The sequence below is a fragment of the Hippocampus guttulatus genome, chromosome 18, assembly GCF_054856545.1.
Source record: "Hippocampus guttulatus isolate MCC_2025c chromosome 18, RoL_Hgut_1.0, whole genome shotgun sequence".
NCBI classification, from domain to species: Eukaryota; Metazoa; Chordata; class Actinopteri; order Syngnathiformes; family Syngnathidae; genus Hippocampus; species Hippocampus guttulatus.
This window is the reverse complement of record NC_141278.1, coordinates 1,958,006-1,973,176: the sequence shown is the minus strand read 5'-3', so window position 1 is coordinate 1,973,176 and position 15,171 is coordinate 1,958,006. Positions and strand designations below refer to the sequence as shown.

At 47.2% G+C, this 15,171-nt stretch overlaps 1 protein-coding gene across 3 annotated transcripts in view; it reads left to right on the top strand.

The window, feature by feature from the left end:
- Positions 1–15,171, top strand: part of adcy2b (adenylate cyclase 2b (brain)) — a 28,691-nt gene that overhangs the window by 7,869 nt on the left and 5,651 nt on the right. For all 3 annotated transcript variants that reach the window (XR_015103709.1, XM_086136674.1, XM_086136676.1), the window contains exons 3-19: positions 613–774; positions 1,452–1,601; positions 3,625–3,773; positions 4,468–4,579; positions 6,479–6,606; positions 7,110–7,268; positions 7,614–7,746; positions 8,942–9,118; positions 9,209–9,249; positions 9,330–9,410; positions 9,520–9,589; positions 10,409–10,506; positions 11,425–11,509; positions 12,947–13,087; positions 13,578–13,736; positions 14,174–14,358; positions 14,809–14,893. Coding sequence is in view for 2 of the 3 variants with exons in the window: in XM_086136674.1 (XP_085992800.1) it covers positions 613–774; positions 1,452–1,601; positions 3,625–3,773; positions 4,468–4,579; positions 6,479–6,606; positions 7,110–7,268; positions 7,614–7,746; positions 8,942–9,118; positions 9,209–9,249; positions 9,330–9,410; positions 9,520–9,589; positions 10,409–10,506; positions 11,425–11,509; positions 12,947–13,087; positions 13,578–13,736; positions 14,174–14,358; positions 14,809–14,893 (2,115 nt within the window). In the remaining variant the exon portion in view is untranslated. The remainder of the gene's footprint in view (positions 1–612; positions 775–1,451; positions 1,602–3,624; positions 3,774–4,467; positions 4,580–6,478; positions 6,607–7,109; positions 7,269–7,613; positions 7,747–8,941; positions 9,119–9,208; positions 9,250–9,329; positions 9,411–9,519; positions 9,590–10,408; positions 10,507–11,424; positions 11,510–12,946; positions 13,088–13,577; positions 13,737–14,173; positions 14,359–14,808; positions 14,894–15,171) is intronic.

Here is a 15,171-nt window from a genome sequence, read left to right as displayed (position 1 = left end):
TTGCGCGGGATCGAGTCTTCTGGACCTGCGACTCTGGCCGCCTTACCGTCACTTATCTCACTACTGGAAGCTTGTTTGTGCTTGGTAAAAGGCTGCACCAAAAAAAAAAAAAAAATATATATATATATATATATATATATCTGGCTTGCACACGTATGCGCAGATCCCATGTGCCAAATAGCTGTCGCCCTCAGCGGACACTGGAAGACACAGGAAGACAACAGACAGACAAGGCAGGAAGGTCAGAGTTGATCTGGTTGAAACGGTGACCTGTCTGCGATGGTGACCATCACAACAGGAAAGGGTGGGCTGACCGCAGAGGAAGCCCACAAGGACAGCGTCAGAAGTCGCACTTTGATGAGACCCGCACGATCACCGTCGGAAAATTGTGTAGGGGTGCCCAATGTAGGGAATTGCACTCACATTTGTTTTGGTAGCGCGTGATTTGAATTATTCACTTCATGATAAATAAAACTTCCTTAAAGTTGGTTTTGTATTTTGACATGTGAAGGTTGAGGCACTGGCAGTCATTTCACAATTTCCGCCACACGAAATAGATTTTGGAGGAATTCCTCTCACACCGATAGTTGTGTTCGTCTTTTGTGTTTTCAGGTGTCCTTCTTCCTTTTCATTGTGTTTGTCGTATACACCATGCTGCCTTTCTCCATGCGAGGAGCCATCATGGCCAGCGCCGTCACCTGCTTGTCGCACACCGTCACCCTCAGCGTCTGCTTGGCTTCCGTCGCCAAGGACTTGGAAGCTCTCGTCTGGCAGGTGAGACAGTAATTCAGTTTTGGGCCCTGGAGATCTGCAGGGTGATTGAAAAGTAACTAAAAGGGGGGGAGGGGGGGGGGGGGGCGGCTGGGAGAGATCGATGGCATTTCAAAACAGTAAGTTGATCTGATCCGTGAGTAAAATGCTTAAGCTTGGTCACGATACCAATTCAAGTCAAAATCAAGGTCCCACTCTACTTAACGAGTAAAGTCCAAAAATAGACTCGGCAGTGCGTCTGGAACGAAAACTAATTTTGGTGAATTATGTCCACTTATCCAAATCAAGCATTGTTTCACACATGATATATGCTCCGATTGTCTCCATAAATACACTAAGTGCCATCAAAAGCCCAGAGATGGAGGGAAATGTCAAGTCTTGGCCAGACTTCCACAAAGTGATGCCCAAGATGTGTGCGCACACGCACACACACACACACACACAAAATAAAACGCGTCTAAAGAAGCCCGTTGCCCTTGGCTAGCGGAGCAAAGGACAACCTATTGATATGCACGGCCACAGTTTTAAACAGCCTGCGGTTGACACAGAGGTGGAAAAGTGCGGTTGAAGTGTGCGCTCTTATCTGGTTTTCCAAGGTAATCATGTAGGCGGAGATGGCGGGGAACCGTGCGTCACCGCGGTGCGCTTTTTTTAAACGCCGTGTTCTTTTTGGTGTGCAGATCCTGGCCAACGTGATTATCTTCACCTGCGGTAACTTGGCGGGGGCGTACCACAAGCACCTGATGGACCTGGCGCTCAAGCAGACCTACCAGGACACCTGTAACTGCATCAAGTCCCCCATCAAGCTGGAGTTTGAGAAGCACCAGCAGGTAGAAACGGACAACCGATGCATTCGTGGGGTTGAGGATCAAGAGAGAAGAAACGATTTCTGGGCGTGGCTAAAACGGCCTCATATGATGTACTTCGGAGTGCGGCAAAAGTTGCTCCTCTGCCACTAAATATCGACTTCAATGTTGTCCGCCGCATTTGCGACGTGCAATTAGCCCCACCCCCAAAATGCTTCCTCCCTTCATATAGTCAGCTGCCTGGCCACCAGAGTGCCTCGTTGTCAGCCGTGAGCGTGCACGTCAAATGGATGGATGGGTATTCGGAATTTTTACAAAATATTTATTGTGCGGATTTTTCCGAGAGCCAAAAATAAATTACAACCGATTCCCCTGCAAAATATTTTCATAGCTCACTTTGTCAGATTCAGATGGAGAAACCTATTGATCCCAACAGGGCAATTAACTTTAGTTAAGGTTAATTTGATTATTTCCCAATACCATATGGAAGGAGGCATTTTTCTGTGACATTTGCTTGGCATTAAAAACTTGACATTCACCGTTTGTTTGAGCCCGTGAAAGGGCACCGAGAGCCCAAATTAATAACTGAGAGTACACTCAGGTGGGACTGGCTATGACGAGCCATCCATTTGCGACAGGGGCCCATTCTCGGAAGGGTCACGGGGGTGAGCTGGAGCCGATCCCGGTTGATTTTGGGAAAGAGGCGGAACATTGCTCGGCAGTCAATCGTAGAGCTTTGTATATTTTCCGAAAAAGATTTCCATTTCAGCGTATAATTCTCTCTCGATCTCTAATGTCGATGGACATGACACAGTGTGAACGCTCTCAATGACGGCGAGCGTTGTATAATATGTAATATTTCAATGCATCCGACCCGCTCCGGAAATTGGGAGTGTAAAAGCAAAATGGCAAACCATCCCACTCGTTACCTACCACTGACTACTTTAGTCCATTTATCCAACATCCTTGTAATAAGAGAGGCATGCAGTGAAGTTGTCTATTTTTGGTGCAGCCCAGCACCCCGCAACCTCTCAATCTTGTTAATTTTCCGCTGTGTTTTAGGAAATGAGTCGGAGCTGTGAGCGAACGGTGTAATGACCCTCGGTGCTCTTAGCTGCATTTGTGAGTCACACCCCCTAAGGCGGCTACTCGGTCTCTAGCATACACACGAAACGCACGTCTGAAACATCAGCCTGGAACACCGAATGGGCATTCTACTAAATGAAAGCACCCCACAACAGCTATAGTTATGTGACGTTACAAACCCTTCAACAAAACCGACCAAAGTGCAGGGCAGCGTGCCACGCTTTTTTTTTTGCGTGTGTGTGTGAAAATCGGCCGCACAGTGAGCAAAGGGTTCGTTCATCCGACCAATTTTTGATGTTCCAGATTCAAAATCTCGGAATGCCTTCGGAATCTTTTGTCTAAATCGGGAATGGCCGACTTCAAAATCAACTTTAAGTGCAAAACCTCACTCAGTTTGTACATTTTTTTTTCCCACATGAATTAACACATGATAGTCCAGTGGTTAGCACGTCGACTTCACAGCGTCGACTTCACAGTGCAGGGGTACCGGGTTCGATTCCAGCTCCGGCCTCCCTGTGTGGAGTTTGCATGTTCTCCCCGGGCCTGCGTGGGTTTTCTCCGGGTGCTCCGGTTTCCTCCCACATTCCAAAAACATGCATGACAGGCTAATTGAACACTCTAAATTGTCCCTAGGTGTGAATGTGAGCGTGGATGGTTGTTCGTCTCTGTGTGCCCTGCGATTGGCTGGCAACCGATTCAGGGTGTCCCCCGCCTACTGCCCGAAGACAGCTGGGATAGGCTCCAGCACCCCCGCGACCCTAGTGAGGATCAAGCGGTTCGGAAAATGGATGGATGGATGATCTTTTATTGTGGAAAAGGCATGTGACTTGTTTTTAATTCATCGGAGGCCGCTCAGAGTGGACCCGCGGGCCAGCAGTTGCCCATCGCTGCGATCGACTCCATTCATGATTTATCAAGTCACTTTTCCCACCTGCCCCCCCCCCGACTCCCCACTCCTTAGGAACGTTTGCTCCTGTCCCTGTTGCCGTCTCACATCGCCAGAGTGATGAAAGCCGAGATCATCCAGCGGCTTCAGGGCCCAAAGTTCGGTCGCACCGAGAACACCAACAACTTCCACAATCTGTACGTGCAGCGGCACACCAACGTCAGGTGAATTGATTTTCTCATCGCTCCTCTCTGCTCTTTTGTTGAAACTATGACACAATGTCCTCCCCCCCCCCCCCTACTTGCCCATCATCGTCTTGTCTTGGACTGCGACCCACTCTGGCATCCTTTCATCTTCGATCACCTGCTTTTATTTCCTTACCGTCGTCGTCTGTCCTTCCCCTCCTCCCAATCTTTGTATTCATATTGTTGCCATGGACAATATCAAATCAGCGTTAATCCGCCTTCATTGTATGCTGAGGTCACTTTATCTCTCCCCCCTCCCCCTTTTCATGTACAAAAGCGAGGCGAGTACAATCATTTGGGCTTAACGTGAGAGCCTCTCCGAGGAATGTCCTCTGGAAAGCTGATTTCCGAAACAAGGAAAGAATATGACAATATCCTTAAGTGGCCTTCAAGAGTGTGTGTGTGTGTGTGTGTGTGTGTGTGTGTGTGTGTGTGTGTGTGTGTGTGTGTGTGTGTGTGCGTGCGTGCGCGCGCCAGAGGTTGGGAAACAATCACACATGCGCGCGATACTCAACTTCCTTTCTATAGCGCTGGAACAACAACCGTAGCTGGAACAAAGTGCTGTGCATGTAACAAGAAAATATGATGGGGGGGGGGTTTTCCCTTGAAAGATACAAAAGCCTCCTTTAAGGTGCAATGAGGGCAAATTGCTCTTTGTTCCCGATTCCCGCAGTATTCTTTATGCTGACATCGTGGGCTTCACCAGGCTGGCCAGCGATTGCGCACCAGGGGAGCTCGTGCACATGCTCAACGAACTTTTTGGAAAGTTTGACCAGATTGCTAAGGTATGGTCACAAAAATGTTCCTTACCGTCCGTGTACAGTATTTCAATGTAAATCAGCCATCCATCCAACCACTTTCTCTAGCGAGCTGAAGCCAATCACAACCTGTACACCACCGAGCTGCCTTTGGATTAATTTGGTTTTATTTTGCCACACAATGATGGTACCTGAAATGTTTTTCCAAATATGTAATATATGGGCTGTCTAGTATGCCTTAAAAAAGATTTGGCTCTTGATACTTGTTTTTGTTGTCCTCAAAATTAGCTAAAAGCCAATTTCAAAAAAATGCATTTCATTAAGCAGTTTCTGCTGAAGCAGAGCTTTTTACTTCATCTTTCATGATGAGTGGAAAAAAACAAATGCCATCTCTTTAACCTTCAATTTTGACCAAAATTAGCTGTGTGTATGCACGGTCGGAAACCATTTCATTTTTAATGTGGAAAATCCTATTCACTGTTGCCGTATGTTCAAATCGGGCAAAGTTAATCTGGGGACGGAGTAAGATTTTCACAGGTGACAAATGCTTCAGCCTTGTTAAAAGTTTTTTTAGACTTCAATGATTAGAAATAAAGTAACGGGTAAAATAATGGCTCCTTTACTGATTTGGTACCGCCTGATCAATGTGCCTCATTAAAAATAATAATGAGAGAGTCTGTCTGGCGCCGTCGATCAAATGACGGTCAATCAACACATCTCTGCCCCTGTCCTGCGGCCATTCACGGCCCCTCTAATGGCCCTTCTCCACCACGCTTGTGCTTGTGCTTTTTCCGGGCCAGTGCCCAGGTTAGCACCAGTTCTTTCTTTTTCCACCACCGAAATTGGCTCTGGTCCTCTTAAGCTGGCCCCAATTATTGTTCGGGCCAGACTCTGACACCAACGATGTCAGGGGGTGTGGTCTGGGGTTATTATGATGATCGCAGATGTGGAGGAACAACTCCCTGGACACGCGGAGGTTTTGCACAAACTCCGGCGCGATTGTGTCCCACCGGAAGAGCGACGGCGGATATGGCCGGATAGCATGCAATCACTGACTCGCAGCCGGCCTCGATGCTATGCTACGTTGCCTAGCAGATACGAACAGCATATTATTAGTAGTAGTAGTAGTAGTATTAATAATGGCGCAGGCGCTCTTGGGTAAACGTCGACGTAAGCGGTGACGTCGGTGCGCTTTACGATGACGTAACGATGTAGCTCCGAACTCGTCTCTTTGCCGATGGAAAACCAAAAGTGTACTTCGTAAGAACTCGTTAAGCACCAACGAAGCACAGCCCTGGCTCTAGCGCCGAACGAGCACCGATTTTTAATTTCTATGGTGGAAAAGGGCTATAAAACACGTGGGCCGCAAAAGCTTCTGAGAGCTTGAGTCAGGCTCTTGACGCTTCGTGCCCGCCGGTGGACGGAGCCGCTGTTATATAAGACCGGTCCAGCCACGAGCTGATGCTCCGCATCCCACATGTGGAATGTAGACTCATGTTATGTGAGTGGGTGCGCGATGTTGGCCTTGATGGATGTGTCGAAAGCGATGCTTCTCAAAAGTTGAAAATATACTTCCAAAAGGTGACATCCAATCAACGCTATCAGGATGACTCCAAATATGGCTTCACGACAAAAAAAAAAAAAAAAAAATGCCCGTCGAGAAACCAGTCTGCACGTCATTTATTTAGTTGCAAACCTTTAGGACTTTTGTGCTACGCATTTGAATCGAATCATGATTTGAAACGGAGAGCTTGGTATACTTTCAGGCGTGACTTGCTGTTGAAAGATTTGAGAACCGATGGTCTCAAGGAGGGAAACCCCCCCCCAGAAACGGCACAAACCGCGCATCAATTTGTCAGAAAGGAGCACGATTTTGGACACGTTCAAAACATTTCTTCCATATTTTCCTCTTTGTCCTCCCGTTAGGAAAACGAGTGCATGCGAATCAAGATCCTGGGGGACTGTTATTATTGCGTGTCTGGTCTGCCGGAATCTCTGCCTCACCACGCCAGGAATTGTGTGAAGATGGGCTTGGATATGTGTGAGGCCATCAAGTAAAATACCAAAACTCTCTCTCGCTCTCTCTCTCTCTCTCTCTCTGTCTCACTCTTTGGCTCGCTCCTCTTCACACGTACGCGCACACACACGTGGCCGTCAGAGCAGGAAGAAAGCCAGAGCTGGCTTTAGTTCTGTTTGAACTCATGAGTAAACAAAATGTGAAGGCATTCTGATAAGCCTGGTCCAGGCAAATATTAATGACTCCAAACAAATGACAAAAAAAAGAAATAAATCTCTGGCATGATAAATCTGATAAATGACAGCTTTTTTTTTTTTTTTTTTTTTTTAAAGAAGAGTTTTTGTTTGTCTCCGTTAGTCATTTGTTGCAGGGCAGAATTGGTCGGATGCAATGATTTGTTTCCCAAACCCAACGGCCTTCACACTCATATCCGCGCCTTTTGACAATTTGCCGTCTTCAACAAAACTAACGTGCATGTTTTTTTTTTGCAGTGCGGGACATCTTCCCCTTTTCAAATGTGTACGTGGCGTCGCTTTTCAGGAAAGTTCGAGATGCCACCAGGGTGGACATCAACATGCGTGTCGGCGTTCACTCCGGGAACGTCCTGTGCGGCGTGATCGGCCTCCGCAAGTGGCAATACGACGTGTGGTCGCATGACGTGACGCTGGCGAATCACATGGAGGCGGGAGGTGTGCCGGGGTATGACACACGCACACCACTCACACCGTATTAGGCACTGTTGGCATACTGACATCATGGAATGTGACATGCATTTTGACAATCCAACTTTTGGAGTTAAGATTCGGCCATTGTACGGCCAGCGCCAGGATATTGTCCCACCAAGGCGGCTCATGATTTGTTCCCCGTGGTGCCTTCTGACACGAGTCTGAAAAATAACACCGCCGCCGTCATCCATTTCTGTTTGAAGCAAAACAATATTGACTTTTTTTTTTCTTTCTTAGGGGAGTTACCAAAAGCTCGAAAATTACACTAGAGGTCAGCCAAGCTGCAGGAGATACCCAAATGTGAGCTTGTCTTCTGCAGGAGGGTGCACATCTCGTCGGTGACTCTGGAGTACCTGAAGGGCTCCTACAAGGTGGAGCCAGGGGACGGACAGAGTCGAGACTCGTACCTGAAAGAACACGGCGTGGTCACCTTCCTGGTCATCAACCCCAAGGTGTGGAGAACACATCAAAGTCAGGGACACATCCTTGAATTGAAATACTTGTACGACTCTTGATTTTTCAAAAGCTGTCAATCACCCAGATAATTTGATGTTTAAAAAAAAAAAAAGACACGTTGGATATGCCGTATACGCTGTCATTCAAAGATTTGGGGTACGTTTTTAGGTCTGCTTGTTGAAAGAAAAGCACGGGTTTTATTTGTTTACATCGTATTTCCGATTTCCACGTTTTAGAGGCCCCTCCTATCGTGGGTAGCCCCAGAGCAACATTGAGTAAGTCCTCCCTGACAGTAGTTGGCGCTATACTACGGCGGGTTACCGCGGCATGTGGGCAAATCGTCATCTGTGACAGAACGAAAGGACTTTTTTTTTTTGGGTGATTGTGGCAATTGAAATTTCATATCTCTAAAGTATTGTTACAATGGTATCGGTGAGCACTCTGAGAGTCAATACTTAAACTGGGATCCGTTAGAAAAAAAAATAATAATGAACAGCCTTAATCTACAGAACAGTATATAAAGTAGAAAGGACTATTCATGGACTGGATGCACAAAGAAGTAGGGCAGAGCAGGCAAAATGATTGTTTCATGTGACTCCCTTCCAAAGTACAGCTGGACTTCCGCCTCGCACTCCCTCCATTCACATTTATGAGCTTTTTAATATCCTGTCAGATATTCGAAAAAGGCGGCAGGACTTTGATGACATTTTCAAGAAGCTTTGAATGGAGAAGGCCACACAGGGACCGCTGGCTGACGGCATGCGTCGTCTTTGCAGTCATTGTTATCGAATGTCACTGTCAGTGCACCCGCGGTGGCATTAGCGCAACCGTTAAGGGCCGTGTCGCTTTCTATTCCCGCAGGGATCGCTTTTCGGCGGCCTGTTACACCCTCCATTTAACTTCGGTCAATGTAAATCGCTGGGGAACATCCAGCGAGTTCTCGCAGGTTATATTACGAAATAGTACTCCAAAATTTGGGGGGGGGAAAGAGCAGAAAAAGGACATGGAGAAATGTCGGCATAAGAGAAGAAATGGACTCTGAACTAGTATGATGAGCCATATTTTTTTTTCATGCTTACATATAAATAGAGAGCATGACTACAGCAAGAGAGATTCTTCCCAAAATTATTTTCTACATTAACAAAACGTGATTTAAATATGTGGGGGGGGGGGGGGTGTTTGGGGTGGCAGACCGCCAAGCACAGCCCTCTGCTGGGCTTGCGCTCTCGCCCGTCTCTGGATGGCGGCAAGATGAGGGCGTCCGTCCGCATGACCCGCTACCTGGAGTCGTGGGGCGCCGCCAAGCCCTTCGCCAACCTCCACCACCGCGACAGCATGAGCACGGACAACGGCAAGATCAACACCACGGTCAGGACGGTTATACGATGACTACTCGTGATCGTACGACTCTTCAAAATATCATTGCTGACCTGTCAAAACGGGGTTTCTTGTTGCTAGGACGTTCCGATGGGGCAGTACCACTTCCAGCGACGGGAAAGGTCAGCCGCAATTGTCTTTTGGGGCTGCGTTTTTGATTTTTGATGTGTCATTTCAACCCGCTCTTGCTCCGCTCAATAAGGTCCAAGTCGCAGAGGAGGAGGTTTGAGGAAGAACTCAACGAGCGGATGATTCGCACCATCGACGGCATCAACTCACAGAAGTAAGCGGAAACCAACGCCGAATACGCATTTTTTAAATGCCAAACATGACTTGCACGCAGGTTGTGCGGCTTAACTGCCTAATAAATAGTCTGTTCCTCCGCTCTCCAGACAGTGGCTGAAGTCGGAGGACATCCAGAGGATCTCATTGTTCTTTCACAACAAAGCCCTGGAGGCAGAGGTAAAGCCAATGCATATAAAACGCCCGCGGTCACCATTGTTCTCGGACTCCATCAATCGCTATGAACTTGTGCAACTGAGGTCATTAAAGAGACGGTTCCAGTAGCCGACAATTTGCCGTGTATGTACTGCGTCTCCTCTTCTACGCTCTTGAACGCTTAACCAAAGCAATTCCATTTTTTTTTAAAAAGTCTTGTTTTGTACTTGGCTAACCGTCGAGGGTGCGTTGAGTTCCCTCCAAGTAGCGAAGAGTTGATTTTGCTTCACAAACAAAACGCCGCATCCCGATTCACGGTGACTAACGAATGCAACAGCTGTGCGAGCCAATTAAAAATAAAACAACAAATTGCTGCCGAATCTGTTTGAGAATAACGTGGCAGATGCGCCCAGATGTAATTAAATATCTGCTTTTGTGGGTTTTGTGGGCCTCAAGTGATGTGATGCGCGGCACCGCAAAACAATTTTTTAAATGACCACTCCAGCCAGTTTCTTATATGGAAAAAAAAGAATTGCTAAATTAGATTTTTCTTTTTTGTGTTGTGTGTGTTTTTGTGTCCTTCCCATAATTGATCTGGTTATGTGATGACCAATTACAAAATCCAATGCATTTCTTTTTGTAAAATCAAAAAGGACCAGATGATTCATATTTCATTTCATTTCATTTCAATGGAGGAAATACAAACGATGCAAACAAATGCGTGACACCCCTGCGAAATATACAAAACGTATATACACAGTATATCTCGTGTACAAGTTACCTGAGCAGCTGTACAATCATCCTTCTGTCCTGAATTGACAGCATCCTCTCCTCTGTCAACAGTACAGATCCACAACCTTACCTGCGTTCAAGTACTACATCACGTGCGCCTGCCTCATTTTCTCCTGCATCTTCATCGTGCAAGTCCTCGTCTTGCCCAAGTAAGTTCGCTCCTCCGGTCGCCGGGCTGGAGACGTCGACGCGCTGTGTCGCCTGAGCTGCGGCCGCGGCGGCAGATTGATGTTGGAAAAGCAATTTGATGGCCGTGGAGCGGCAGGCAGGATGTTAAAATACAGATGGGGGATGGAATGACGCTGCGCTGTCGGCGATTATAGATCAGGTAAATCAAAGTGCGGCGGCCACGAGAGCGAGTCATGCTAATTTACTGCCTGGGCGGGCCAAAAGGGTTATTCAGCATCTGAACGGTTATTGATTTTCTAATTTGGCCCTCTTTGGCTGTCTCTTACCCTTTGGTCTATTTGTGGCAGGGCCGCGCCGTGACATCATCCACTTTATGTCCTTAAATTGGACTCGCCGATGCGTTCAAGTCACGCCATGACCAAAAAAAAAACAAAAAAACCCCCCACATAGATCCTCACTACACTCTGATAAATGCTGACTTCTGATCAATGGATTGCTGGGCAGGATACGATTAGAAATCTTCATTACGTTCCTTGGTTGCCGTGTGTGCGCAAGATTACACGGAAAACCGAAAATGTCACCGGTGCTAGTCACAACCGGTTGTCAACTAGTGCGTGTCCTTGGCCTCATGCCGTTGTCCTACCAGTATGCCAAAGCTTGTCTTACATTTTGGGGCTACTAGTCAGATCCAGGAGGCTGTTAACGTCTCACAAATGTCAACCCGATGAGCCAAGTAGTGTTACAAGTGCAACGCAATAAGTTTGAATGGCATAGCAGCAAGCAAGAAGTGGCAATATAAGTCAGACATGGTCACAAGTCACTCTGCCGTTGTTCTGATTTGTCTTACGAGTGAGGACGAAGGGGGCATACGAGGACATTGACCTGAAGTCGGATATTAAATGCTCCCACGGCTTTTCCTTCGGTGTCTGTGTCCTTAGAACTGCTGTGCTGGGGATATCCTTCGGCCTGGCCTTCTTGCTTTTGGCACTGATCCTGGTTCTTTGCTTTGCTGGTCACGTTCTGGTGGGTATGAACGTATTTCTCCGCGATGTTCACCTCAGTTTTGCAGATTTTTTTTGTTTTGTTTGTTTGTAACAGTCTTATTCCAAAAGGCTCATTTTTGGGGGGGAGGAAGGGGGGTTCAAATCTACTCACAGCACCCCAGTAATGACAATGAGAAAATCTTATAAGTTCACACCAGGGTGTAAATTGAATTTCCTCGAGGGCTCCTAATGAGTGCATTGTAACATTGAGCTCGTTTTTATTTGCAAGCTACAAAGTGTCCCGGGTGTTTTGGGATTCATCTTCACACAACATCCTGCCACCTTAAGACCTCATCGGTCTCCAACTTCGTTTCTCTGGAGAGTGTATTAGTCCACCAGCAAATGGGTCGCCTCCATTGCACCGACGCTTATCAATAACCTTGACGTCCGACCCGCTTGTCACTTAGAAAGGGATTGTTTTTTTTTGCAAAGGTCATTAATTCGGCGCGCGTTTCTCAGTAAAAGCTTAAAAAGGGTGGCCGGGAATACTCAATGAGGTTGTCATAGAAATTGAAAATCTCTTGTCTATTGTTCAAGAGGGACTTGATAAAAGGTCCTCACGGTAGACACGCAAATGGAGGGGAGAAAAAGTGGGTGTCCAACATCAAGGACAAGGTATTTGCTTTCTTGTTTTGGTTTTTTTTTCTTCTTGGTCGACAGTGAGAACAAAACACTGTTTAAAAGCACTTTCTTTCAATCTGGAGAAATGTCAGCCGCGTTAAATAATGAGGTGTTGTGCACCCAGATTACTTCCGGGAGTGCCTGCTCACCCACGTGTGAAATTACACAACCAACTAAAGATTTTCTAGACCTCAACATTGCCTGTGACCGAATTACAATTATGATTGTAAATTATTTGAATTTCACCAGATTCTGACATAGAAGGGGGAGCACAGCGTGTGAGTGCTGAGCACATTTCTGAGGTTCGGGGTTTGAAAGCTCCGGCGTTCCTGTGTGGACTCTGCATGTTCCTCCGATAAGTCCCGGGTGTACAGCTCGTATGGCTAACTTACATAACACTTGCACCGACGCTGCGATTCTCCTGCCCTGACTTCCCGTCCGCTGCATGCGCCACATACACAGATCGGCGCGGCTATTGGCACAAAAAAAAAAGTGGCGCCGTGATCAAGTGCAGATTCTATGAGGGAAAAAATTGGCTTGCATGGATTTTGCAGTTTGTGCTAGCTTTTTTTTTTTTTTGGACACAGTGCCCCTTTGTCATCATGGTCACTAAATCTGCCCTCAGCGTTTACCTGGCAGTGAAAGGGGCGCGGCAGCAAAGCCTCATTTGCATGAGACAAGACTGCCCTCTTGAAAACAAGCTCATTTCATTCGTCAAGACAAATAAAAGTACGCAATTCTTTCATCTTTTTATACCTTGATGTCATTTGGGGGGGGTTTTTTTTGCATGTCCAAGCAAGGACGGAAGGGGCCGGTGTGCTCTTTCCCCTGGTGGAACGCTTCCTCCCGCATCATCGTCACCAACAATCCTTGGCTGCGACTGGTCCTCACCATGACGACCACCGCCCTGATCCTCGTGATGGCCGTCTTCAACATGGTGAGAACCTGGCACGCACGGCAACGAGTGCCTTTGTGAGGCGGCGACAGGATCCCCATGTTCATTGTCACGTTTCGCGTTTAATTAGCGGTACGAATCCGCGCGCGCTTTGATAATGTGTGACGGCCGCGACAAGCGCTTGGTGCGTCAAGCGCACATCGCCACCAACACTTTCGGTTGTAGATTTACATGAGGCCTGACATGTGTGCTCGACTTTGTCTCGGTCCCGTGACGCGCTTGATCATCACTTTCATTCAATCGAATGAGATGATGCGGCTTTTGTTATTTAAATAGAAATGACAATAAACTGTCATACGTTTACTGACATGGAAACGCTATCGTGCGAAGAGATCTTTTATTTATTTTTGTAATTGGGGCTTCAAAATGTGCCTTATTAAAATTCTTATTATTATTTTGTGAATACTGTTTTTAGCGTATACAGTCAGTCATAATTTGAGCCCGAATTCACGACTTCTGGAATTGCTTGCAGTTCTTTGTGGAGGATCCTGGGAAATCCATGCAGGAAGTCTCCGCAGTGGGTTCCCCTGAAGCGATCGCAAGCGGTCCCCCTGCGAATCTAACAAATGGCACCATGCCCATGCCGGACGACCAGGCTCAATCAGCGGGCGAAAGCCGATTTTATCTCCCGGTAAGTATTCCAAGAAAGACAACCCAGAGCTCCCTGGTTGCTGCAGGCGTGATCATTTTGACATGGTGAGATTCTCACCAAGCAAGAAAAAAAACAAAAAAAACGCGGAGAAGTTGAAGCGAATCGCTCGAGAAGCCGACATGTCTCGCACGCAAGGGGATTTCTTGTGAGATCAAAAGCTTCCCCTCTCTGTGACTGATTCATTCTGAACGTGCACACGAGAGGCCTATCCCGGCCAGCACGTCACGATTATTTACCGCGTTCTTGAACGTTACATGAAGTAGCCTTCCCGCATTTGAATGCCAACGGGAATTCTGCGGAGGAAAATGCCTCTTGTGAGTACCGCCGAGGCTTGAGCTAAGGGTCGATTGTGAGAGTTTCTGTTCGGACCGTCAATCGAGATGAAACAAGGAACTGAACGCGCGTATCCCCCACAGTACTTCATCTACTGCTGCATTCTGGGCTTGGTGTCGTGCTCGGTTTTCCTGAGGATCAACTACGAGCTGAAGATGGTGGTGATGCTGGTCGCCTTGGTGATCTACAACATCATCATCCTGCAGACGCACGCCTCGCTGCTCGACAGCTTCAGCAAAGCTCTGTACAGCACTCAGGCGCTGGACCGGTACCTGAGCGTATTCTCCGCGGGCACTTTTGATTGGCAGCTGGAATTGCCACGGCCGAGGCACATAATGGGATGCTCTTCCTCCCTCACCTTAGCTTCTTGTTTAATGGCAGTTTGCGCCGAGGCTGTTCATACGGAGAAAAGCCCGAATTAAAAAGCAGGGATTCTCATGCCACTTTTGCATGTACAATTTCCCCCCGTCGTATTTGCGATTCGCTGGATTCACCCATTTGCGCGTGTTTCGCGGGAACCTTGCCTCCGACTAGAACAAACTTTCTTTCTAGGTTGTCTATTTTTACTCCCCAAAATATTTTTTATCGAGTCGTACGCGTCTCTTCTCACAACAAATCTGGCATTTAGGATCGCTGTCGATAATTTTCTATTGCGCTCGAAGATGGGTTTGGACTTGATATGGATACTTTGCTTTGACTGCGCTTCTTCCCCGACTAGACCGGGAATTCTGAAGGACCTCAAGACGATGGGCTCTGTGTCGCTCTTCATCTTCTTCATCACTCTGCTGGTCTTGGCTCGCCAGGTCAGTGGCTGTTCTTAAAATGCCGCGTTTGATGCGGTTTAGGGTCCTGCCTCTCATATTTTACATACTCCGACGCAAGCCATCTGAGGGAAGTCAACATGATTTGATAGGATGCAGATTCAGCGCAGCGTTGCCACCCCGTCTTGAGTCAAGGCTTACGTTTTACACCCCCGCCCAAGAAAAAAACCCCAAGATGTCCCCAAATGGCACGTACACCAACTGCAATATTTACTTCCCTTGAACTACAATTTAAAGCAATTCTATGAAACGCCGGTGTA